The sequence below is a fragment of the Parus major genome, chromosome 4, assembly GCF_001522545.3.
Source record: "Parus major isolate Abel chromosome 4, Parus_major1.1, whole genome shotgun sequence".
Taxonomy (NCBI): domain Eukaryota; kingdom Metazoa; phylum Chordata; class Aves; order Passeriformes; family Paridae; genus Parus; species Parus major.
The window spans coordinates 58,415,475-58,443,326 of record NC_031771.1 but is presented as its reverse complement, the minus strand read 5'-3'; the positions used below and the strand labels follow the sequence as shown (position 1 = coordinate 58,443,326).

At 37.2% G+C, this 27,852-nt stretch overlaps 1 protein-coding gene across 4 annotated transcripts; it reads right to left on the bottom strand.

The window, feature by feature from the left end:
• On the bottom strand, positions 1–27,833 carry SH3TC1 (SH3 domain and tetratricopeptide repeats 1). Of its 4 annotated transcripts, none has more exons than XM_033513673.1 (18): positions 27,731–27,833; positions 22,384–22,635; positions 20,010–20,084; positions 17,763–17,890; positions 15,327–15,432; positions 14,977–15,120; positions 14,168–14,342; positions 13,756–13,829; positions 12,747–12,942; positions 11,630–11,757; positions 9,479–9,520; positions 6,193–7,878; positions 5,650–5,830; positions 3,551–3,764; positions 2,332–2,454; positions 1,887–2,037; positions 813–1,009; positions 1–596 (listed from the first exon to the last, which is right to left on the bottom strand). In XM_033513673.1, exons 2-18 carry the CDS (start codon positions 22,589–22,591, stop codon positions 366–368), a joined length of 4,059 nt encoding a protein of 1,352 aa, XP_033369564.1. In that variant the 5' UTR covers positions 22,592–22,635; positions 27,731–27,833; the 3' UTR covers positions 1–365. The 4 variants fall into 4 exon arrangements, with proteins under 4 accessions (XP_033369564.1, XP_015481380.1, XP_033369565.1 ...); XM_015625894.2 differs by having other exon boundaries at positions 3,614–3,764; XM_033513674.1 differs by lacking the exon at positions 20,010–20,084.
• Positions 27,834–27,852: the final 19 nt, after the last annotated feature.

Genomic DNA, 27,852 nt, shown 5'->3' with positions numbered 1-27,852 from the left:
TATTGAGTGGTTTTTCTTCTGTAACACTTTATTAAATATTTTTCATTGAATCTATGCATTAATCATTTTTCAGTATCCATCAAGGCAGAAAGATATAGCAAAGAAAATTGTAATTTGGAAAAAAGAGACTGTTGGGTTTTGGTTTTAGATCACAGACAGATCCTTAAACAACAAGGACAAGACTGTATCTTAAAGACAATGAAATGTAGTTCACTGTCATATAAACTGGTAATTTAGTCTGGGATGAGGAGCTCCACCTTACAGCACACAGATAATGAGTCACTGAATGCAGCCTTCATCCTCCTACAAAGCCAGTATTTCCTTAGGTACCTCCACAGTAGTTAGGCTGCATTTTCCAAAAATGCTTATGAGCTCTTGTAACACTGATCAGGAGCTAAATTTATTCTCCTTACATTCAGCTCTGTTGCAAAGGTTCTTGCCTTTTGGTAGAAGAAGAGAGACATTTCCCGATCCACAAGGAAGTTATGGTAGATCACAGCAAGTCTGGTGTAAATCTTCAGTTGAGCTTTTTTATTGCCCAGGTCCATGGCAGCAGCGAGTGCCAGGTGGTAATAGCCAGCTGCATCAAAGGGGTCCTGAAATAAGAGGCTCAAAGATAGTACAACCAGTGCAAGAGGACTGCAGAGCTCAGGTTTGTATCTCACAAGAATAATACAGACTTTCAGCTTTTGAGGTTTTCCCATTTTACTGTTTACATTCCAAACACACAAAACTAGCAAATAGCAAAATCTGATTCTGTGAAATATAACTCGGTATAAAAATTTGCTACACAAATCATTAAAATTTCTTACCTTAAGGTCATAGAATATAATATCTCCTAAGACCAAGTACACCTTGACATAATAGAGTGCTTCCTCCTCAAACTCCAGAGGAGAGGAACAGAGGGACAAGGCCTTTAAATAGAAGTGTTCAGCTAGTTCACAGTGACCCAAATGGTGATGGATGGCTGCCAGGCGATGGTAAGCTATTCTTTCATTTAGCTGATTTCCTAATGAGATAACATGAGTCAGGATAAAAACAGAGATAAAGTACTCAAATCTATGCTACCTTTAAAAAATTTCTGTATTGAATTTGCTGAGCTTTTATTGAATAAGACCACATTTGCTTAAGAGACATATGGTCAAAACCTGCCCTTCAGGAAAAATCCTATGGAATTTCTGAATTTCCTCCCATAGGATTTGACAGTGTCAGGGATTTTAAGAAATAACTACATTCATCTCTCATGTATGTAATATTTTTATGCACACAGTGCATACTTACAAAGAATACAAATAGTTTATTATGAAAGAAATGAAAGAAAGAAAGTTAATGGGAATAAAGACTCCCTTGCCCATCCCAATATATATTTTACATGAAAATTTATGACAAAGGTCATTTTGATTGGTCTGAAAATAATCTGTCTGTGCTTGTACGGAGCGTTAAGATAGTTCTTAATCAGTTGAACAGCTTCCAAACTTCAGGAATAGTTTTTTTGAAACAAAACCTGTAATTTTTGATTTTTCCATCTTATGGTGGTTCACAATCAGGACTGTGGGCAAATCTGAAAGTATATATACTCAAAAGCCTCTTAGGACTGTATTATCCATAAGTATTTTATCTTGGCACTTAGAAGCACACTCAGTTTGGACATAAGATTCCAAGTTTGATTCTGTGCTCTACCAAAGGTTTTTCAGTTGATCCTAATTTACAAGAGGAAGCAATAAATTGCTCATTCTTGAATAGAAGCAAAAAATGGCAATTATGGTAGTGTTATGAAAACCTGGCAAGAAATGACTGAATGCAAGGGAAGAAAACTTTAAATTTAAAGTTCTGTTGTATTTTCAGAGGTATCACTCATACTCAGCTATAATGGAAATTGGTCTTACCTAACTTTACACTGAGGACAAGAGCTACTCTTGCATATTCCAGACTTTCCTCATAAGCCTTTAGATTCATCAGCAATTCCACCAATTTATTGCATAATCTGAGTTCAGTGATTTTGTTGCCAGTCCGAAGAGCAAGTGGGAGAGCCCTGTCCTGAAACACACAACATCAGCTTAGGTATGGCTGAACCCCACAATGTGCACCAACTTGCTCTCATTTATATCAAATGAGGTAATTTCTGGTTCCATTTTGCTGATTGCTTAGAACAGTTCTTACAGCCAGAAGTGGATTTGAAACAGGTGATATCTACTATCACCATAACAAGCGCACAGCTGCAATAGGTTATAAACAGTTGGCTGAGAGGTTCAGCTTTTGATTCAGCATTTGTAGAATGCTGCTATGGTGGGAGGTACATAACTATCAATGCAGCAGAAAAACTGCACAAACCCTGTAGAAAGTCACTGCTTTCTCCTTTTCCCAAGCACCATCAAAAAATATGTCTCCAGCAGCCTCAAACAATTCCATTCCTAAATTTGGATCTCCTGTGCAAAGGGCAGCATCCTGAGCAACCTGAAAACAAGAAATGGGGAAGGAAAGGAAGAAATTAAATCATGTTTACTCTGTGGTTGAAAAGTCATAAGTATCAGCTATTACAAAAGTGTTTTTATTATCTTTCCTATTATAATAATGAGAAAGGTTATATTTGATGTGAACATACTCTTATTTGGTACCCTGTCTTTGAATGAGGCAGTGGCAGGTGCTGAAGAAGAAACAAAAACCTGGTTTCCTTTTTCTGGCATTAGTATCCTGCTATCTTTGTCAGCACATGACATTTTAAAAACAACAGCATATATGATGGCTGCCACATAGTAAATTTGAATTAGATCACGCATATAATAAATTAAAATTACAAGTAAGATATTGCTATTTGCAGATTTAAAAGCCTGTGAACTCATTTCTATAAGTAAATGCAGGTCTACTATTCTACTCTCATGGATAAATACATGTCTTGTTAGCAAAAAGGATTTAATAAGACAGCATGCAAAGCAAGAATACCAGGATCCTCAGTAATTGACAGAGAAAATAGTAATGTCTTCTGCATAAGGCATGAATCTTTGCTGTGAGTCTTCAAAGCTCTGGCTTTGTCTTCTTTAGCTTTCAAATTTCATTCAGTTAATAATACAAGTCCTTTCTACCTGAGCACAGAGGTGTGCAAGACCTCTCACAGGTGAGAGGACAACAGCAGCCCCAGCTGGCTCTGTGTCATTATTATCATTTTTGGCTATTAGGCATAGCCACAGAGGGAAAGATTCAGATGCTTTGGAAATGCTTTCTAAAGAAGCTACTCTGTTTTCCTGGGAGTCTGGCCCACAAGCCAGCATGCTAAGGTGTTATTCCCTGTTACCCACCAATGTAGCATGCGTGTGTGGTGGAACTGCTGTGGTGCTGTAGAGCTGGTAAATGGTGCTGAGGAAACACAGAATTAACAAGAACTAAGAAAGGTCACTGCCCAAAATCCTTCCAGAATCAAGCAACAGATTAAAATGGATCACCAGTGGAAAATGCTGAGATTTTCCCTTCATCTGCTGAGCATTACATGAATGGTGTCACTGAATGATTAGGACATTAACTGGCAAAATATATATTTTTGTATCTAATTACTTACTCTTGCCATGCCACCTGCACAACACTGACACCATGTGCGTGCCTGTAAGTGTTGACAACACACCTGAATATAAAGATCCACAAGCTCATTCTGTCTCAGAACATAATATATCTTTCCTGCCCGGAGCCAAGCATATGCCTCCTTTTCTTTTTTCTGGAGATCTATAAATATTCCAAGGCTTCTTTTGGTGTATTCCAGAGCTGACCTGTAGGCCCTGAAACAGAAAAGTGCTACTTAGGGAAGGGTTCTTCAGAATTGCAAATGGTTTTCTTCATAGCAAGAAATGTTACTATAAAAGACATTCTGTTTCCCCTATTTAAGGCGCAATTATAATTTCTCAGCTATATTACACTTGTAACTAAAGAACTCTTTTTTCCCCCTCTTTGTTTGTTCCATGTATGTTTCCTGTTAGATTGTTGCCTATTACATTGTTATATATTATATAAATATGTTGTATATATAATGACATATTATATTAGGTTATCCATAATTTTTTTCCTGTTACATTTTATATTATTTTTATATATATGATGGTTTATTTGTGTCCTTCTTCTAGCTCAAAGTTGTGAGAAGTAGAAAAGTTTTTCCTTGTCTTTAACTCTTCTATCATTTATGGATTGTTCCTAAAAATGTCAAAGAAATCACATCTATTTCTTTTGAATCATCTACATATCTGACTTAAGTGCAATTCAGACTAATCAGGAATTGTTGAAAAAACAGGAGAAACTGTGAGGAGAGTGGTAGGGCTGAGGAGAATGGGGCATGTCATGATCAGTTCTAGAAGTACTTAAATGACCAGATTGATTGATGTTACAGTGGTCTATACCAGACAGATTTGAGATGTCTGAGATTTCTTTTCTCCACCTTGTACTAGACTCCCATCACCTTGACCCAATGCATTTTCTTCTGAGCACAAGACGCAAACATGACAAAATATGTGACTTGCACAGTCATGGTGGCAGAAGAGCAGAGTTCCATTGCTCCTCAGGGCAGCTAACACAAAGAATACTGGGATGCTGTGGCCTAATACTATATTGAGTTTGTGCTATTATTCGGTAGCAAACTACTGTTATACAGTCAACATCTGGGAGCCGGGCTGCTGGGATAATACAAATTCCAGGTACTACAAGCACACAAAGCAGCAGCTTCTCCAACTAGTGAAGACTTTCTGCAAATTCCAGGCAGCCTGAAATCTTAACCAGCTCCTTTGTCTTCAGTCTCTCCAAAGGATGGTCACCAACTAGATCATTAAAAAACCCTAACAAATCAAAATAAATTGGGTGACCTACTAAGCACATTAGATGCTCAAACTACAGCCACTTAAAGCTAAAATAGGCATTTGTTCTCTTTCCATGACTGAGAATATTTTGCATCCTTACTGAGGCAAGCTTGAAAATATCTGAATCTAAACTCCTTGAAATACTGCAAGGAAAAAAAGAAATCTAAGTAGCCTTAAAAAAACACTTTAAACATTCTTAGAGAAAACTAAGTTTCCACAGCACTTACTATTATAATTTAACTTGTGCAGTTTGTTATTTCAGTAGATCAGAGGAAAAAAATTGGTAATTTGGAAAATAAGAGTAATATAGAAATTGCAGAAAAGAAACTATGCAGATTCGCTCATCGGCTTTGTACTTATGTAAGTTTTGATAAAAGCCCTTCCTTGAATAGAAACACTTACACAGAGGCAATTTAATGCCTGACCTGTTTGGAATATGTCCTTTGGTGTCTTAAAAAAGAAAAAAGTCTTGAAAAAATCATTGAAAACAAATCACCTCATATAGGAGTCATCAAGAGCTGCATAACACGTAATAGGTTTAAAATGTATTTACATAGATTTTTAAAATAAATTGGTTTTTGAGGTGGTGCTAATCCATGCAGAACATCTTATCTCCCTTGGCAGATTATAGTTACTTAAAAAGAAACAAGAAAATTCTCCATTAGCACTGGACTTTTCAATTCTGATAAAGCATATTACCAAAGCCGTCAGAAAAAAGAAAAAAACAAATCAGTCATATTCACCTTTTGCACAAATTGAGATCCTTTTCAGGATGGAAAAGTTAAAATCAGAATGAAAGAAGTCATTAAACGTGACTTACCTTTCTGTTCCTAAAGACAAATAGAGCTGACTAATGGTTTCCAAAATTTGTCCCTCCAGAACTTTGTTGGACATCTTTCTGGCTAAAGATAGTTGATATTCATTGTAGATGACACATTGAGTCTCATTTGGAACAACTGTACTGTAGAACTGACACAGCAGTTTAATGGCTTGTAGTTGACCTAGGAGAATAGATTGGAAATACAAACATCAATCTCTGTTTTAAAATCAAAGTTAATTAATTTTAAAATTATTCATTTTCACTGTTTCACAAATTACAGAACAGACAATGAAAATGCAGAAATCATAGCAAGAATATCCCACTGCCATTTCATTCACCCCCAAAGTTAACAAAGGCTAAAGGCTACTTCAAACTTCATTTCCAAATAAAGTAGTAACAGAGTCACCTTACCTGCATAATCTGCCTCAGTCATGGTGGGAAGAATAACAAATATATGCTTCTTCTAAATACAGATGTAACATACATGTATAACTAACATTCCCAAACAGGGTACATTTTGTGACTTATAAAAGATATACTTACTCTCCAGATGACTTGTCTCCAGTGCAACTAAAAAAGCCCATTCATAGTAAAACCTTCCTTTCTCTCTTTCGGTCCCACCAACATAATAACATCCCAGCTGAAGGAGGACTTGGGTAAAGTCTTGACCACAGTCCATAATTGGAAGCTTGCAGAATAGCTTAACTGCCCTCATAAAATAATGTTCTGCCAGCTTGCTGGCTGCTGCATGCAGACAGAGTGCCCCAAAATTAGCCAGGGCTATGGCTTGGTTATGGGTCATCTCAGTCTCTTCTGAAAGACACAGTGCTTTGTAGTAGCTCTCAGCAGCTTCTTTTGTGTTGTTTGTCCTTTTCAAAGCAATGGCAAGCATGTTGTAAGCGATGCCGAGCTGCTGAGGACTGCTCCATGCAGAGTCTACAACAGCATTTAAAATGGCTAAAGCCACATCATACTGCTTGTAAAGAACGTACAGCCAGGCAAGTGAAACCAAATAGTTGATAGTTTCCTCTGGCTTAGCAGAGGCAGAGTCCAGTGCTTTCATCATGTAAGCAATGGCTTTTGCATACTGTTTGTGGTGGCTGTACAGCTTTGCTAAGCAGAGATAGATAATGCTGCACAGGCCTTCCTCCTCATTAGTAAACACAGAAGAAAGTGCTTGTGTGAGGTAAGGTGCAATTTGAGATGGGAATATTTGCCTGAGTTTTCTCAGTCCATATAGTTTGGGAGCATTTTTGATGACTAAATCAATCCTTTTCAGGGAATCCATTAAGGTACTGGAGCTCTGGGGAGAGGTAACCTTTATGCAGCTTAATACAATGTGTGGCAAACACTTTTCATGGTAGGACTCTGCCAGTTTGAAGTAACAGTTGTTGGATAAACTGTTTTGTAAACCCAGGTCATTGAGCAATAGCTGAAATCTTTCCAAGAATGGCAGCGCCTCTTGGTGTTGTTTGCGTGCACTGTAATGTTTTGCCAGCAGAAAGCATGCTCTTGCCTCTGCATGTTTGTTCTGGCTCAAAACTGTCCTCTTCAGAGCATACTTCAGTATGTCTGATTCCAGGTCAGCACTGCAAATGTAGTTGGGAATTCCCATGAGAAGTGATGCAGCCTTGTCAAAAATATGAGTGCACTTTTCTTTGTTTTTCTGGGTCAAGTAGATGACTGTTAGATTTGTATAAAGAGCAATCACAAAGTACAAATCACTAAACCCTCCAGCTACTGCTCTCAGTGCTTCCTCAAAATACACTCGAGCTTGGGAAAACTTCAGCTTTTTGACACTCAGCCTGCCTAAGAGAAAGCACAGCCTTGCTAGTGCCCAGGACAGACCTGCTTTCTTTGCTGCTTCCCTCGCTAATCTTAAAAAACTAACCAGTTCTTCTTCTTCTGAAAACCCATGAAACATGCTACTGGTAAATGAATAATAGAAATCATACAGGCTTTTGAAGCTGCTCTCATACTCCTTCCGATTTAAAAAGAGTAACAGTGGCTCAAAGATGTCAGATGCTTGAATATTTTCTTGACGTATGTGGAAACAAGGCCCTTCAGGCAGAGGAAATATTTCAGTCTTTGAAGAACCAGCAGATTCCTTCCCTTCAGCAGCTGGCTCTTCAGCTTGAGTGGCCTCCAAATTTTTCAAGTTCTTCAGCAATTTTTCTATCTTGCCATTTTTGCTAGTGGATCCTGGGCTAGAAGGTGAGCGTGGAATTTCTGAAATTTAAGAATAAATTACAGATCACAACTTCCTGTATGCATTCACACAAAGATCTTTGATAGACCAACTAAAACATTTGTTGGTGAAGATGCTATGTTATATATACATAATGTTATGAAAACATTATGTAAACATACCGTGATTTCTTAACAGTACATCTAGGAGACAAGCCAAAGGTGTAAAAAGATAGCAAGAGGATGAACAAGTGTGAGAGACTGGAGGAGTAGGAATAAACAGAACTTGTCATGTGTAAGCAGGTTAGTGATCAGTACACTTGTCTGGCCAGGCTCTGGGCCTGATCCAGCACTCATCCAACTGAAGTGCAGCATTAATTCAAGCTGCCTTTTGTCTGTGTATACTAAAAACTACAGTCAGTGTATATTCTCTGTTCTCTCCAGGTGTATGTGAACAAGAGATCTGCCAAAGAAATACAACTCAGACTAGCTGGTAAGCAGAAGGAAATCTAGTAAAATCCAGGGTCTGAAAGGGAGGCTGGATAAAGGGCACAGGATCAGGGCATGGATGCTGGTTGGATTTAAGGTGTGAGGGAAATGAGAATTCAATCATCCAAGTAGAGTAAGGGTATGCCTGTATCTTGACAGCCTGCTAAGGCACCTGCCAGGGCAGGGAGTGGGACTGTGCTATTTGAGCTGGTGAAGCCTACATGTGTGCTTGGGGCACCTGCAAAGGTTCTGCTCTCCTGTCCTGTCCTAGCCAGCCAGGCCTGGGTATTGTGTCATGGCATTTCTTCTATCAATCAAGTGTCAGCCCTGATTCTCTGCTGATACAAATTATCTTTCACAAAATTACAAATTTGTGGCAACTGATGTGGCCATTGATCAAAATTCTCCTAGTAGCAACATCGTTGAATACCTTATAAATATAATAAAGGCCTATGCCAGTAATTCTTAGTCCTCCCACTGTTTTCCAGCCCAGTTAATAGGGCATGGATTAGGGCTGGAGTATACAGTCATAGTAAGTTCATAAATATACAGCTGCAGATCAACAGGAGCTTGTTGAAGTTACAGATTTAGAGCTCAATTCCCTTAGACTAATTTCTGAAACTGCAGCAGAATCATAAATATAAAAATTGGTGTTTAGGAAAATGTAGTACAATATGAGTAATGATAGTGACAGCTTAGCAACAAAATGCCAAAGGGAAATAATTCTGCATCCTCAACAAAATATCTCCTTCGGGAAATCTATTTCTGGGACAAAGTTTTCTAGCAGACAAAAAAATCTGCTGGAATTCAAACTCAGCAGTTGCCAGGTGCCCCATAAGCAGTATTTTGCCTTGATAAACAATGTGGAGGGCTGGGAGGTGGTGCACATGTGTCACATCAGTGAAAGTCAGTCATACAATTTGCAGCTGAATAACAAGTCCCAAGAAAGACATTTGATATTGGTGAAAACTCGCAATGTCTTACAGAAAATCTAGTAAGAAAGGGTTAAAGCAAAAATTTCAGAAAGCAAACAATAAGAAAAGAAAATTAGAATGTGAAGAGACGTTAGAAGGAGAATAGCTGGCAAAGACATTAAAAAATATCAGCAGTCTCATTAATTTTATGTAAAAATTATATGTGTATGAAGTATTACCACATTCATAATCTTTCTGAAATTCAGGTTCTTCTAATTCATCTGTAAGAAAGAAAAAAATTATATTAGCTATAGTATTTTGGTTACTTTTCTGTTTTAAATCTCCTAAAATAAGGCTATATTTAGTTGATAATTCTTAATGTCAGAAGAATTTGATACATCCTGGAAATTTAGAAGAAAAAGAATATTCTAAGTGTGTCCCAAAGCTAGCAGGGACTTGCCCTCCTGCAGAGCCAATTCACTGATTCCACATGGCTATCATCATGTGTCCACCTCTGCTCAGAAAGGTGGGGAGCATGTCACAGTCAGAATTGGAGCCAGCCTGCCCTGCAGGGGGGAGGCATTTCTGCTGCATTAAAATACAAGTGGGCAGCAGAGATATGAACATTCTCCACAACCCACTCGTAAAATGAGATAGCAAGGAGCCCTTATATTTTTAGTGTCACTCCCAGGGTAATGGGGAGAGAGGTGGGAAGTTATTCAGGGTTGCTTGTGTAGATAAGTGTCAGACTTCTGTAGCCATTCCAATAGCAGGTGGTTGAAAAAAAATCACTCATCTTGTGTATCTTATTCTGTAGCCATTATGACTATAGATCTAGCTTTATACTTAAACATAGCACATCTGTAGAACATTTAAGAATTGCTATGTTGTGTAGCAGATATTTCTCAAGGCATTTCAGTTGTCATGCTGCATTTCAGGACTATTTTCGCTGTCTTTACTACACTTGATGCAATGGAAATGGTACTGAGGGTATGAAGGATATATACAAAAGCAGAGACACACAGACTGATTAAAGCTCTGTTTAAGCTGCTGGAAAGCTACTTTACTAGCCTTTGAGAATGACCATTTTTATAAATGCTTTCCTGACTTTAGTGGATGAAGGGCACAGATGTTTCTGTAAACATTGTACATTAATGCTCTAAATATCTAATCAAGGAAGTGCTCATAAGTAAATACTTCTCAGTAGATTGATGTAGACAGAGGAATTGAAAATTCATTTAGTCAGATCACACAACAAAAAGTCAAGTGAATATTTAAAATGCTTACTCTGGATAAACTGAGTTATGAGAATCAATTGAGCTATTTAAGAGAAAATTGGTAAAGATGGTACTATGAGGTGGGGAAGGTGCAAATGGAGTTGGTACTTACAAAGATTAGGGAGATTATTGAAAAATGTGCGACAGCAAAAATAGCAGTATGTCCATTAAGCCCATGACATGCTTTTTAGTGCTTAGAGGTTTGAGCTTTTGTTCCCAGGCTTTTCATTAGAGCACAGGAGGTGTGATGTGGAGGCATTTTGCACATTGCCACAGCAGGTCTGACATGCCCTGGTTACTGTTCACACTCACACACACGCTCTGATTCACAGAATTAAACCAAAGCACCCAACTCCAACCTACACAGCAGCTCCTTTCAACCTGGAGCCTATGGGCCTGTCTCTCAGGGTGGCACTAATGGAGACAAAGTTCTGTTAAAAATTGGACAAGCATCACCAACAGCCTGTGGTGGAATAAGAAATTGTTGCCTCTCTTCAGTTCAACAAGACCATTACATCATCCTGCCTTACAGAAAGCCTATAAAAGTGAAACCCCTGTTACCCCAATTGCTTATGCACAGCACAGAGTAATAACAGCTGTATCAGAAATGATGTTTCTATGACTAGATTTTGCTACTTTTCTATACCTTTGAAAATTAAATCAAGTATGAAGAGGCGTGTGTTTGCATTAGCTATCAATAATTATTATGCTGTGCTATCTTTCCCAAGACAAAAAGCCAGCCAGTTTGGGTAAAAATACTGCTTTTTATAATGCAGCCATGTGAAATTATAATTTATAATTCAGTCATGTAAAAGGCTTGGAGATCTGTGCCGCACAATAAGAGAGTTTTTAAAAGCCTGTTGTTTAAATTCACTCAGGACAAAGGAAAAAAGACAAAAGATTTACAAATCCTCTGCTGGGAGAAGTCTTGAAATACCAGAAAAATAGCAAAGATAATGTAAAGGATTTTTACATGACATATCAAATATCCAAATGAATAGAGTTTTTCAAAATAGGCACAAATGCTGGGATGTCATTGAAAAAAATATTATAAAGGGTATAGAAACTACTTATGTATCTTGTGCAGTAAAAAGGAGTAAAACTCATACTTACCTATTCTGTACACGGAGCAAACATCTGTGATGGAGGTTCGTTTCAACAAATGTACTATTTCTTCCAAACTTTTTTCTTTTGAAAAAAAAGATAGTTCTTCTTCTTCAAGAAAATCCAGATCTTGTGGTCTAGCAAGGAAAGAAGTAACTTTGAAGATGCCTGAAAACAGATTTGGCTTAAGGAGCTCCCTGCATCAGTCAAATATGAACTTGTTAGAGAAACTAATACAATCTTCACATTACAGGTTGTGCTGTGCTCAAAATTAGTTTCAGTCAATTTATAATATATGCATATAAACTGATAGCAACCACACTTAACACAGCTAACAGTTTCTGCCCTATCAGAGAAAGCTTTGTCAGTGTCATTGTACAGCATTTTATGAGTATTTATTAGAAGCATGAGTCTTGAAGGACTTCATGGTATTGATTTTCAAATACAAGTTTTAAGTTACATATGAAATGGACCTGCAAGCAGCATTTAAGAACTCCTTGTTTCAGCATGCAAACAGTTCAGGCATAGTAATAAGAGTGGCCTATTTACAAGGTGCCAATGCATGATGAAATACACCCTTTATAGAGGTTTCAGTCTGCATTTTTAGCAACTATTTTCAAAGGTCCCTTTGGAAGCAAGTTGAGGTGTATAACTGAGGGTACTAGAAAAAAAATACAGAACTTAGATGTTTATCATAGGTCTTGAGGGACCAGCAAGAGAACCTTCTGCAAGGGTAAAGCTGCTTGGGTCTTGTGAGCCAAAGAATAGAAACTGAACCAATATACTAAGTCCAGCAACCTATTTTCCCAGGAAGACACTCAGCTGCAGACTAATAATATTTCACAACATTTATCAGACTTCATATTCCAATTCCTTTGTAGTTTTGACTGATACATGCTATGACAATTCACATTTAAACAACAACAAAAAAACCAAAACCAAACAGACAAAAAAAACCAAACAAAAAACACCCCAAAACACAAAAAAGCCCAAAATAAACAAAAAACCTCAAAAACAAACAAAAACAAAACAAAACCACACCCTGAATTTAATGTTCAGCATTTTAAAGCTGAAACTAGTATACTAGGTCCTTTTTGTTTATGAGATATAAATATGCACCACTCACTTATTTCTAGATAAGTCCAGCTTAACATGATCTGTCTTTACAAAACCTATTTGGCCAGTAAACACATGTCTTCCAAGAAACCATTCCATGCATTCAATGAAGTAGCCAAGGATTTCAATTTTGTCCCCTTCCTGGAAACTCAGCTCTTCTGACACAATACTTTCATAATTCATCACAGCTAGACAGGATCCCATTGCTGTGTAATAAGGAGATAAATAATATTTGGAGATAAAGTAATTTAACAACAGAAATGCACTTAAATAGAACAGCAGCTCAGCAGAATATATTTAGCAAAAGACATTCCTGGAACCTGTGAGTTGAATATCTGCTGTGACAAGATTTAAAACACCCAAACCTCATTGGTTTTGTTTGGTAGAGATCTGTAAATAGCATGAAAATCCTCATTTGCCAGTCATTAGAAAGAAGAGCCTAGAATGTTCTCACAATTCTATCAGATTTCATCATGGTGCAGCAAAAAGAAATGCTTCAAGTCCTTACTTTCCCTTCTACAAAGGGCTCTGAACTTGGGCCAGAGTAAAGCATTTGAACCAATTTTGAACCAATTAAAACGATCCCTATGGGATAAATATTGGTATATACCAGTCAGTACAGTATTAAAACTGACACCACAGAAGAAAACAAGCCATATTTGCTCTCTAGCCTCAAACCATCTGTATAAGTTTTATTTCTCTGGCAGTATAAGATAAAGCAGCATACATGTGAAAGATCCACAATTACAGTGGTGCATTTTCTGAGGCATCCTCAACTCAATTACTCTGTACTGCCTTGTGTGGTATTTAGGAGGCAAAAGGCAAAACACAAGGCTTTAGAAAGTGACTGTCTTAGACAAATTTATACTCTCACAAACTTGACTGCAAACTAATTTTGAAAAGTGTTTCCCCACTCTAATACAAAGGACAAAAATTATTGAACATTTTAGAGTCTGTTTTAGCAAAAGCAGAGTAAGTTTGGGTTATTTTAAAGTTGATGTTTAAATCAAGTTTCTTACCAACTTTTCTGATGGATTTAGATTCATCTTTATATGCAAAATCAATGGGATTAGAATACCCTTTAAGAAACCATCTGAAAACAGAAAAAGAAATTGAAGTTAGTGTATAGAACACTTCACTAAATGTTGTGACAATATCAGTCCTACTTAAAATACACATGAAAACTGATGTATCCCTCCCAAAATTAGCTTTCAATTTCAGCACTGCTCATACACTTCAGACACACTTAATTGATATTTGATTAAGACGTTTTGATTAATATTAGTAGTAAAAGTACTGCTACTTCAGGAAAACAAACCAAACTGAGAAATCCATGCCATTTTTCCCTGCCCCAGGTAGAGGCATCTCTAAGCAGACCTGCATATGTGAATCAGATGTATATGAAATACGTAGGTAGAGTCAGGTACCTACTGATGGAAAGGCTCCAGTGGCTCCAGAGAAGCCTTAGACCACATGGGCATGTCACTATCCACTGATCCACCTGCTGAATCTTCAGTAGAAGCCCCAGTCTCAAAATAAGTTGTTTCATTGTCTGTAACCATCATCTTTTGTATGGTATTATCAGGATACAAAACAAAAAAAGATCCTAAAACAAAAGCAGTTGAGCAGATGTCATTTCATGTAATGTTTTGGTGTCATATAAGCCCTGAAATGGTCTTTAAGAGTATCAGTAATATTAATTTAGAAATTGAAAATCTGATCTTTGTCAAGAATTTTCTTGCTTATTGTCAGATATTCATACATTTCTGTCTAGGGTGTCTTTCAGTAAAAAAAATAAAAATGCAGAGATGATGTCTTAATGAAGCACATACTCCCCTGCTGCACAAATAATCCACCTATCCTGCCATCCTGTCTGGCAGTACCTGCAGGTGATGCTGCTTAGGAGAAACACATGAGCCTGACAATTGTTTATAATCCTTCTCCTGCACATCTCCAGAATCTCCAGTAATATTAAGCAAGTTGAAATGTACATCACTTCCTAATCCTTTTGGTATCCATTTATGCACCAGCTGCACATGAATTTCTTTAATCCCTTCATGATCTCACTGAACCTAATCTGCATTTGTTCCTTTCTTTTCTCTTTACAATGTGCATTTGGAGTGAGTAAATTTAAACTTCAACTTCATTAATTATTTGAATAGGTTTTAATGTCTGATTTGGGGATTTTAAATAAAGATGCTTCCCTGAGCCTAGCCTTAGCAGGCTAAGTAGAGTCTTACCTTCCTGTACTAGCAGACTTCTGTACATCAAATTTAATGATTTTTCATTTATACAGACTTCAATACCTGCATCTTCCTCCTCTTGGGAATATAGCCAGAAAGACTGGTCTAGGAATAAATTCTCCATGCAATGATTTATAAAACCTAGGAAAAAGAAAATCCAGTTTGTTTACTTTATTATTTTACAGCATTTCACAAAAATACAAACTTTCAGAGAGTTAGAGACTATTCCATTATTATTTAATGCACAGTGTGTAAATCACAAAATTGTGATCAACAAGTTCCCAGAAATTGTGTGTCATTGAATACAAATTAATAGATTGAACTATTGTATGGTCAAACAACTTTACCCAGTGAGTGGTAGGTTAGAAACTTCCATATTTCTTCAAAAGTTTTAAATGTCACCACTATTAAATCTTGGTCACTGTGAATAGACAGGAGTCTGGCAGAAAGCTCCTAAAAATTAAAACAAATACTTTAATTACAATTACACCAGATTTAAGCACAATTTCTTACTAGGTAACACTTAGGCTAAATACCATGCCTTAAGAACAAAAAAAAAAAAATCCAGGATTTTATCTGCACAAGATATCTGTTCTTTACCCTACAGGGAGCCAAATTTTAATCTGACTCTTGCTTAGCAATTGTACCAACAGTTTCAGTGAGGTTAATTTACAGAGGAAAAGAAGACTGCACTGAGACTGAAGGTTTGTCTAATTCAGAAATATCTGTGTATAGTTATACGAATAACCACATAGTCAAATGTATATATATATATGTATGCATATAAATATATATAGGTATGCACATAGTAGTTCTTTCCAAGAATATCCTCCACACAGGGTGGTTCACAGCTTGGGAACTGCCTTTGCCAGACGTGTGGGCATTAATATTAAATAGCAGAAAGGAAATAGTTCAGGGTTTTTTAGGTTCTACAGCCTCCAAATCTAGATTACCCTCAGAGCTCTGTACACACACAAACATGCAGCTCCTTTGATGCAACTTTGAACCTGCTTCCAGTCTTTATCAGGAAGAGGTATTGAATAATTATTTCTAAGTTTACTCTTTTTAGGTTAAAAAAATATACTGAAGTATTATTTTTATTTTTTTAAAGTTGTAGTAAGATATTTTTATCCTCATTTGTACTGGTTCACATTGCTAGAATAGCATTAAATTACACTTTTAACAAAGATAAGCAATGATAATTGTAAGTGGTAAGGATGGATTTTTAAGTTATTCCAGAAATGCTAAAAGGAAAAACTACATAAACCTCCAAATAAGTGAAATAAAAACACATTTTTATGGATTCTAGACAGAGACAGGTAATATAGAGCCTGGTTGCACTCCAGTTTGTAGCTTAAAAGCAGGGCTCCTCAGTGATGCTGGCTACTGCCTTTCAGGGAAATACAAAGAACTGTGTAATTTATGGGACAAGTACCTGAATCACAGAGAATGAATGAAATGTAAAGCTAACAGGTGTGATAATACTACATCCTTGCTCCCATCACATTAAAATTGAAATGCAGCTTGAAACAATTGAAGGACTGATCAAGAAATTGAGTTTAACTGTAGGCAGCAGGGAAGAAATTGTCTCAAATTTTTTCTAGAATTCAACTAAGATGGGACTGATCTACTGATTTTATGACAGTTACCACACAATTTTAAAATATCTCTGAATTAATTCTGTTTAACATCCATATTTTCAATTCACACAATCTGAACACATTAAAGTATATAAGTCCAACCCAGGCTTCTTCAGCAGTCATGTCTCATCACTGCTTTGATCTTCTGCATGCACCTTTCTACACTAGATTACATATTAATGAGAGCCTGAAATCTATTAATAAATTGCCAGCACATGCTAAAGTATGTCAGCCTCAGGGGCTTCATGCCCTGCTGAATATCAAAACAACATTCTAACGAAGCTTAACATTATCAGTCTTGTTTCCTTCAAAGCCTTTTCCAGTCTGTTTCTAATAAGGCCACAAACCTAGTCCACTTGTTTGCTCTTTTCCTTTACATCCCAATCCCATCTTCCTTCCTCCCTCTCCCTCTGTATACAATCCAGAGCGGAGAAGCAGAAGTACAGACTGTTTGCACAGCCACAAAGTCAGCAGCTTGGTGGTGGGGTGATCACAACACATGAAAGGAAGTGGTGTAGAAACGTGTTTGTGTAAGTCAAAACCATAACTAATTAAGATTTCAGTAGTTTGGTTTGCTATAGTGAAGGAGGCTGGAACACATGGCACAAAACATGACTTACCAGAGGTTAAATGATATCATTCTGATTTTTTTTCCAAGAGGGAGAAGGAAGCTAGCCTTTATGCAAAGTAAACCTTATTGCTTGTAGAGGACAGGTTTCCCATATACAAAAAAAATTAAAGACAGTAATAAAATTTGTCCAACAATTGTATGCTATTTAAAGTTATGGCCATTTAGCCCTAGGAAGTCCAATGCTTAGGCTATTCTCTTTCAGGCTTAGCAGTGAGCTTCCCAGGAAATTAGCATGCCAAATAAATCCAAGTGTCTAGAAACTGATGAGTCAATACAGGGACAAATTATAATAAATCAAAGCCCCATTATTTTCCTTGATGTTCAATTTGATGTTCCAGTCTTTTTCAATAATTCAATATTTCTAATGCCCCTAAATGTTTTCAGGCTGGATCACTCAAATTCAACCACCCAGCATGTAGATGGAAATAGGACCCAAATATCTTGCAGACTATTTCAGTAGCACAGGGGGTCTTGTCTGAATAAATAAAACCATTTCCAAGCTATTGACTTACACTGAAGACAGCCATCACCTCCTTGCTGTCATTTTCCAGAAGACGGAGTTGCCCTCTGAGCTGTCTTTGGAGCCTGGGATCAGGACACCCACTCTTCCTTTTTACCATTGTTAACTTCAAGGAGATATCTGGAGGAAAATATCCATTTTCAGTACTACAAGGTTTGTGAATTAGCTTTGGAGAGCCAGAAACTGCCTCAAAATCATAGAAAGCACATTAGGATATATTTTTTCAGCTTCAGACACAGGCACACAGAACACTGATCTACTGCATGTTTCTTTTACATTTTTATTATCCTGTAGCTGTAGGAGCCTAACATGAAACAATTTTGAGACAATTGATACTTATGGATGGAGAAGGAAAAAAAAAAAGAAAAAACAAGTAGATTGGAAATTTATTATTTTAGACAGCTATGGGCATTACAAATATGCCCAGATCTTCAAATATTTCATACATATCAAAAATCAAAGCAAACTGATACTGGCATAGCAAAAAAAAAACCAAACCTGAACAACAGATAGTTCAGCATGTTACAACCCTTCACACTAACCTTAAATTCATAGCTCTCTCACATGTCACCCCCACTATTACAGAAGTCTCATGTAAATCAAATATTGTAAAAGCTGTTTCTCAGCTGAGCTAGTTGAACAGTACCAACCAAGTTAAACAGTCCAACTAAAAGCTCACATAGATGATTTTCCCAGCACATCTAAAAGCAGCTAGATACCTATTCCCAAGCTCTCTGCATCTGTTTATTAGAAGCTTTTACTACAGCTAAGGGTACAGCTCCTGGCAGCTTCTCTCACATAAAGAGAGTCTTTGATAAAGCTGCTTTCATTCCACATTAATTCATTCATTTAGCTCAATAACAGTAAATCATAAGTTTTCAGACACCCAGATGGGCACATATAAGCCAATAATACCCAGTCAAGAGGAATTCCAATTGCAAAGTACATAAATAGGTCACACTTCCAGCAATATGGGACTGTTGTGCATACTAAAATATTCCCCCTCCTCTGAGTTTCACACTTTAATCCAGTAAAATAGATGTTTTTCACATTATAGTCTAATATGCTGTATCTTGATCTGTTCCCAGAGGGTTTCCTACCCATGTCTGCGGGAGTTTTACCATGACTTGCACCTAAATTACTCATTATTTTAAGGTCAAGAAGAGCGGCTCAGAAATATAAACCTGTGTTACTGAATTACAAGGCCTCTCCCTTTAAGCTGTGGTCACATAGGACATAAACTGGAGTCTCTGAATGGTGTTCAGATCACTGCTAGAGCAGAATTACTGACCTTTTTGTTTTACCTGAAAACATAAAACATACCAGCACAAAGGAAGTCTAACTGGAAAATGTAAATGTTCATTTCACATGATCAAATTGGTTCTGAGGTAAAGAGGTAATGGTAGACACACAATCTTTTTATAGAAAGCTAATGCTAATGAAAGAATTATTACATTGTATTAAAACAACGAAATAACAGCTACTTCCAAAAAAAAAAACCCTATAATAATGCCTTATAGAGATGACATATGGTCTAAAACCCCATTATAATCTCCTGTCTGCTTCTATGATCCCTGACCCATACCTCCAGTCACAAAGAACGCAAATTCTGTACACAGCAAGACAAGCAGGTACATAAAGCACAAATAATTTGACTAGAAATAACCATATGCCTGGGGAAGTCTGCCACTGATGTGATTTGTCAGGTCAAGGCAGAGAACAGCTCAAAGCTGGTTTTGATGGCACAAGAAGGGAAATGTGCCAAAACCCTCAATTCACAGTGCCTGCCATCAGCTCTCCAGAGGTGAAGCCTACTGAACCCACTTACTGAAAAACTCAATTGACACTTCACTGAAAATACAGCATCAAAAACAATAAAAATAGATACTTGGAAAAGCCACAAACTTTCAAAGATAAGACATTTGAAGGATTGAAGGGCATATGTAAAATAAGCAATGAACATTTTATTTGTATCCCCATTTTTTTTTTTGCAACCAGTACAACATAGTACATAAATTATTTCTGGTTTTTATAGCAGTTGCTCCCTCTTTTTATGACAGATTCTCAACAAATCTTATGTATAAGTTGGTCACTTCACAGGTGCCATGAAATACATTATAAACCTTACAGGAGTGATGACTGCAAATGTTGATGTAGTTGAGTTGTCTCAAAAATTAAAAGTAAGCTATGAGAAAAGCATTATAATATAAAGATAGGATGAGGGGAAAAAATGCCTTACCAGTTGGAAAATTCTCTGCCTGACTGGGAAAGGTCCTTGAACTGACATTCACGCATTTTTCACTTGGAGAACACTCTATTACAATAAATGAAAGGAATGGTTATGTGCCTTTTCTAAGTCTTACAAATCACACTGAAAAAACCCCAACAAAATTCCCCTTGCTTTCTAAGGATTTGATGCATCAGATAATTCCTAAGAGAGTAGAACTATTTTCTCTCCTTCCTGCTATATAGTTCCCAGACCCACCAAAAAGTATCTGCATAATATTGCATCCTGTGATAAAGGGGGAAGTTAAATCTTTATTGCATCATTTTGATGTGAAATTTCAAGATGGAGAATTGGTTGAAAGACAATTCTCATTTGGGAGGCAGCAAGGGTCAGACCTAATTTTCTCTTCCCTCACACCTATACTAAAAATGGCTCCCACTGATGCTCCAATGGCAGAAATTGCTGTGCCTTGTACCAATTAACACATGGAGAAAAGTAACTCATCTCTTTATCTGTTACATGTGTATGTAATACTTGCATGGGGGTACTGTACAATCTAGTGATTTGAATTTGCAGAAAAATATCACAAATAAGGTATCTTTTGTATTAACAGTAATCTCTTTTTTCCTTTAGCCTATGTTTCTTCCTGTCCTTCAGGGAATGATATATTTTTATGCTGATAAAACACCCACTGCAACCACTTCCATTTTCTCAAGGTTCCCTGGGCAAATATCAGTGAAGACAAAGCATCATATTTCTAAGAATAAAAGAGAAATAGATCTTTCATTTTTAGTAGAAAATTTCTGAGGCAATTTTCATGTATCCCAAGACATTATCCTATGAAGTTCTGCTTTTTTTAAAAAAACCCTGTAATATAGCAGGACATGGTAATTTCAAAGTCTTTTGCATCTTCCCTCAAGTATATCTATGAATGTTACACAAAAAAAGTCATGCAAATAAATAAGGATACATAAAACAGGGTTTTCCCACCTTAAAAGGAAAGCAAGTAAGCACTGAAAACATTGTCCTTAAGGCCTATTACTAACACACACTCTAGAAATTTAAATCTCCAAATACTTTATCTTTGTATAGGTTTGGCTGGGTGTTTGACAGAAGCATTGGGGTTGGGGTTTTATTTTCTTAATATGGACTATATGATGCTTGTTTTTAAATAGAAATTTGATAGTGGGCTCACCACAGTGCAGGCTGACTGTGTTTAGGAAACATTTTAAATTTAAGTCCCCTAGAGCTTCTGGGACCAGACTTAACTGTAGTTCTACTTTTCCTGGTTTTAGTCACAATTACAAACACAGAAGTTGTCAAAACTTTGACAACATGTTATCACTTTGATAATAATTTAGTAGTTGACAAGGACAATAAATTAGCATATGTTTTCGATATATGAACTATTATCACTATTATTTTGATATTAAAAACTATAAAGTTCCTTGAAAGGTAGTTATCAAGACATTAACATCCATTTCTGTGACTTTTAGAAAAGGGCAAAGGCTATCAGCAAGCATTTGAATTACTCATCAGTTTAATTTAAAATAATAGTTTGCTGTTAAAATTGAGTTAAAGGGTAAGAGTTACTATAAATACAGTTTGAATATGTTTAAACTGTTTAAAGTACTATAATTAGGTTCAAAAACTTAATGAACTCCTACTTGGTGGAATGTCTTGCATTCTTCTTGGAAAGCTAGAGAGCAACTTTATACTGCCCTGGGATGCTTGTACATGTCTTTAATGTCAGAAGCATTGCAATTGTGGACAGAAAGGCATTGCACAAGTCACAGGACATATACTTTTAAATGGGATAGTTTTTTCCATGATTGTCTGAAGTATTTCCACATTAAGAAAGCTCTTGAACCTGCAGTAAACAAAGAGCCTAGCCATTGACACCTACCTATGTCACTCTACTCCTCCACCCAAAAAGTCCTTCTGAGTTGCAGGATTTTACCCCACAAAGTAGGTTTTCTTCTGCACAAAGGTAGTACTACACCTCTGATGAAAAAGGAACTTTAAAAAACTATTAAAATAGAAACTTGGTTTCTGAATCTTACAGATATAGCAAAAAGTGCTAGAAAAAACTTCTATTTCAGTACCTTGGCTCTTGGGTTCTGATAATTTTCATCTTTTATCTTACTAAAAGATAATCCATTTGCCTGCCCCAAGTGAATTTCAGTGTAGATTGTTCTATAGTCCAATCTATGCAGCGTTTCTATGGAAGAAACATAGCTGCTTATAATTAAAAAAAACCCATCTGGGTTCTGTGATTCTGTGAAAAACACATGACAGTTCTCAGCTTGTGCAGCATTCAAAACACAGTAATTCAAGCATGAGAAGTCGGGAGCAGAGGCACCAGGATGTATTGTTGAGGTCTTACCCGTTTGTTCTCGCAACGTGTCCATCCCATCTCCATCCCTGCCAGAGCTGATGGCAGCATTGCTCTCCACATGTTTGTGGTCACACCTGCACATTCCCTGCTCTGTTTCTTCCCCCTCCAAATTCCTGTCTTGCTCTCCCTCCACAGCAGGGACAATGGTGTTAGTGCTGAGCATAGGTGTGCCACCAGCCACTGCCAAACTCTCCATAATTTAAAGTTCCTCACAGTGACACAATGAACATTATCAGCAACCTGAAAGGGGAAAATAAAAAAAAAAAAATCAATAACATTCTTTTTAAAAAGCATCAGAAAAGATGAACATATTCAAAAACTGTCCATCTCCTGCAGGAGTTATTTTTAATTATAATATGGATTAAAGATTTTTCTATAGGCTTCTTTTGAAGGAACTGTTGTGTAACACCCAAATTTATCCCAGAAAAAGCTCCTGCAATGAGGTGGCATTGCTGGTTTAGGAACAAAGCAATAGACTTGGCTAACAGCAACAATCCAAGGCCTGAAGTGCAATGTGCCCACTGCTAATTATTCATTCTTGGCCAGCTATAAAGCTGAGCCTCCCAGGGATAACATCATTCACATTAACAGAGGAATTGCAGGGGAAAAACATCATTTTCTAAAGGTGACAAGAATGGAACAAGTACTGCATGCTGAATTCAAACAACAATGAAGGCTTATATAAATTCAGCTAAAGAATGAATCCTCCACAGGAACCCACTGTGCAGGAAGACAGACATCCAAGGATCCAAGAGCAGAAAAATGAAGCCCTACTGAAGCAAGAGGCTGAGTCTGGCAGCAAGACTCCATTTGGCATGATCAGGAAAAGGGAGTAGAAATGGAAGTAGAGCACAAGTAGCTGAAAGTTTCACTGCTCCCTCCAGCCACTGAGGTGAGGCATCCTGCAATCCCATTTCTTGGGCACAAGGTACTTCAGGGTCAGGAAGATGCAGCCAAACCACCAGCCAGAGCATCTGCAAAGGACGTGACTCACATAACCAGAATACCAACTGATATTTACACCCTTTTCCTCAGTGGGCTTTCACATGTCTCTAAATGATTCCATGAAGCCACATGATAGATTTTGCTTTATTCTGTCACTTGGATTTAATCTGAATTCCTCTGTGTTTACTCCAGCCATACTCATTAATGATCAGCATTCATGACAAGTGTCCAAGATTTTGATCTTTGGAAAATTTCATCTCATTTGTTTTCCAGCAGAAACCAGTTAAATCTGAAGCTGTAGATGAAAGATGCACTTCTGCTCTGCTAAAGCCTCACACTAGTGCCTGGTCAACCAGTATCTACTTATGACCTGCCTTCAGTCTGGTCAAGAAACGCTTCCCTTCTCTCTTTACCATAAAATGGGATATCCCAAAGCACGTGGTTCTGGCTTTTTTCTTCACAATCCTGCCTTCCAACACTTCTTGCCCTCCAAGTTTCACATCATAAATCCGTAAACCTGAGCAAACCAAGTACCAATGTGAACAGCACAACAGCAGCCAGGGCAGGCAGGCACACAGCAGGATGTATCTGTACAACTTTCCTACTCTTTTACAGTCATTGAAACCTTTACCCAAATGAACACTTCCTGAAAAAGCAGCGAACTATATATAGACCAAGGCAAGTTATGCAATTACAGAAAATTAATGAGGTATAGTTACAGGTTGTATGACCAGCTCAGAGAATTAAATCATAACTATCTACCACAAGTTAATGAAGTATGAAGAAATCTGGGCTGGATTTTGCTTTAACGTTTTCATTGTCCCATTTTTCCATTTATTCAAAAGTGTCTATCAGAGTGCTAAGGCTGACTTTCAAAAGATGCTTTTGGTGTTCTATCACAGTTCTCTATATAAAGCTATGTGTAAAAATACATATATACACCTATGAAACACAGGTAGTAACTCAAACACAAGTAATTTTTATTCTTTCTCTCACAAAGGAACAGTTTCATTAACATATTTGCTTGACACTGAAAAACTCCCTATCAGACTTGATGACCTAGTTATAAATGATTACAAATACAGGCCTGCCAAAGGCCAAACTCGCATTACCAGGAATCTGCTTTTCCATTTATATAGCTGATCTTTTCCTTGAAGAAATGACAGTAGCTAACACCATTTTTTTCATTACTGTAACAGGATTATATGTAATGCATTCCAATTTCCAAATTTAGAAATTAAATACTTTTCTGCATGTGTTTTTAAATAATAGTATCTCCTGTTGATTAAGATATAAATATTTGGTATTAATGATAATTTAGGTCCAAGTGAGGTTGTTGAAATTACACTGTCCTATGAATCCAAACCCAGTGGTTATTTTTAGATCAGGATTACCCTTAATCCCAGAAATTAAATTCAGCATTCAGGTTATTATTTTCCATAAGCTCCTGTCCACAAACAAAAATATCATCCTGCACAAAATTTTGGAAAACAAACATACTCTGACTGGAATATTAGAATTAAGTTGAATTGAAGAAGAAATACTTATAAAATTTGCATCAGCTTCTGTAGGTACAAGTAACATATATGCAGGTCTGTGAATGAACTTAGAAAGCTTGGTGCTGTAAGAACAAGTAGGACACCTGAACAAATCAAAATGGATATAATCTCTCTAAGAAGATTCAGTCATAGAGCCTAAGCCAAGGGAAAAAAATCAGAATGAGTGAAAGAAAAGCATAACAGGTATGTCCTTATGTATGTTCCCTCTGGGTTCCTCCAAGATGCACAGAGGAAAAGCTCAAACATTTTTAGCAGCTGTGTTCTCCTCTACAGATTCCTTTCCCTTTTTTAATGTTTGCCTTAACCACCAAATGTCAACCCACATGGCTATGTGTAAGTACTGAGAAAAAAATAGTAAACTTTGCTGTAGCTAGGCTCCTCATCTACCTAGGCCCTTTTGAATGTCTATCTGGCATCTAAATGTATCCTGACACAAACTTTGTCCCAAGTGACAAAGATTTCATAGAAATTTACATTATAGCTCTGTGCTGTTATTGTTTCCCTTTAACTATCATATAAGTACCCCAAGACACATAAGCAGAGCTAGAGTATAATTATCCTATTTATTATGCCGATGCTTTCTCAATTATTAAACTGTTCCACCACAAATGAAAGCAGATTTAATGGCACAGAACCAGAGAAAAACATTCATCCAATATAAAACAGCTTTATAGAATATTAAACTGCTGTGCTTGAGTCACTCTCATTATTAGAGATTTTTTCATAAACCTATAATGCTAGTGAGTAATAAGGTAAGTTAGCAACTAGCCATTTGTTGATGGCAACAAATACAAGATTAAGCTCTTCAAGATTAAAGATCTAGCTAAAGCTTGTCATCTCTAACTAGTTCTTACAATTTACATTTATGTGTAGGTTATGTGTACCAACTAAGCATTTTATTTATAATTTAGATAAAACTGGTTTTCTCATGCTCTTTGAGGCTTGACCAAAACATTCCTATTTGGTGCAGGATGTTAGCCATAGAACTTAATGATCTTCCTGTTTTTCTGAACCCAGAGCCAACCTCTACTCAAAATAAAAGCCATGTGGTGAAGCTGTGGCACTCCCCACTGCCCAGGGGACCCCAGCTCCGGAGGCAGCAGGGAGGAGTCAGATGCTGGACAGCTCAACACCTCGAGAGCTGCTGGGTGCTCTGGTGTCCTCCCTGCCCACAGCCTGAGCTCCCTGGACTCCAGCAGCGTGTCCAGCTCTGGGTGCTGCCCCACACACTGTCTGAGGCTCAGAAGGGCACTCCTCCTTCCCTGTCCCTTCTCAGGGCACAGCAGGCAGGAAAGGACAGCATCCAACAGCTGTTGAAGATCAGGTGGAAATGAGACACATTTTCCTTCTGGAAGTTGAATAATTCCTTTATCATGCTTTTCTCTGTGTGGCTGCTTCCTTTTTTACAGAGTGTTTTCAAACCTCAGCTAATCAGAAAAAAAAATGCATAGCTTGAGATTTTCCATGTAGGCTGAGGGTTGTTTTTCTCCCCATCCTTTTTTTTTTTTTTTTTTTTTACTATTTTAAGAGGTATTGTGGATGACAGGAACACCAATTCATTCCCATTTAAAGCATTTTGTAGGAGAAAACAAATAATATTCACTGAACCAGATTCTCTCTCCCCCTCTAAAGGTAGATATTTCTGAGACTAGGACCTGGTATACAAAAATGGCCTTTATTCCAAGTAGTGCCCAAAACCTGTATGCAATACAATATTGTTTTATTTACCATCATCCTTCCAGGAGCCTCAGGACAATGTATTAATGACTTACTAAAGACCTGTCTTGCAACTCTGCCACACTAAGTTAATCTAGGTCATTTTCCCAAACTGACTCTAGAGTAGTTACTTTATTCCTTCCTTCCAGTTTCAATTAACATTTCACATTTTCTTTATTAAGCTACAAACATCTTAAAGCCAAGATCATTACAAACTTTTTCTTTTGAGAGTAAATCACAGATTCAATCTCTATGAAATTCAGTCACAGCCATGAATGTCAGGAAAAAAATCCAAATTAGGTTCTGTATGCTCAATTTTTATGTATTCCACAGAAAAGTAAGCAAGTCTATAATCAGAGTAAACAAATTTAGGAATCTAGTGTTTTCCAAATATGGAAGATTGACTCCTTTATCAAGGAAGTAGATTTAGGTTAGTTAGCAATTCTCAGTAAACAGTGTTGCAAGCAGTATCATTGTTCCCAGCAGGTCTACAAACAAAAAAGCCCTAGCAAGCTTCAGAGATGAAATAGATGCCTTTAAAAGCTTTAGCCCTCCCTAAGATTAATTTTCCTTCTATCTCAGTAGCACTGAAATATATTTTCCATCCTTAACACAATTCTAAAAGCACCACATGTCCAAAATTTCCAAGTTTAGATATGGAAAATTGGAGACTAAACTCCACAATCTCATAACTGCTTAAAAATAAGCATAAACTCTAGGGATGCTTTTAAATGAAAATCAGATCACTGTTAGAAAACTATAAAAGGCATCTGTGAATCTCAGCGCTTCATTCTGAGTGCTAGATGTGACAGAATTTGGCCTGTGGCAGATAATGCAGAGGAATAAAGTAGGAGCTGTTGATACTGAATCGCAGCTCAGCTGACACCACACTACCTAGAAGAGGGAAACAGAGCAGCACAGAAAATCCCAGCAGGTTCTCATAACTGTGACAGATCACATTTACACATATTTTCCAGTGATTTCATTATAGACACACCAAAGAACAGAACACTACCAAAATTACGCGTTTAACTGGCTGCAATTCCAACACATCCGCAATAAACCCACAGAGCAAAAGAGGGAGATGTAGACATAGAGCACAGAACTTCCCCTACCTTTTCGAGGTCTGAGCCACTGTAACATGCTGGGAAAGAGCAGGCAGATCCCTGCCTTCCTCAGCTCTGCACAAAACTGACTCCAGCACAGCTCTTCCTGTTTGACCTTCTTATCTTTCCTG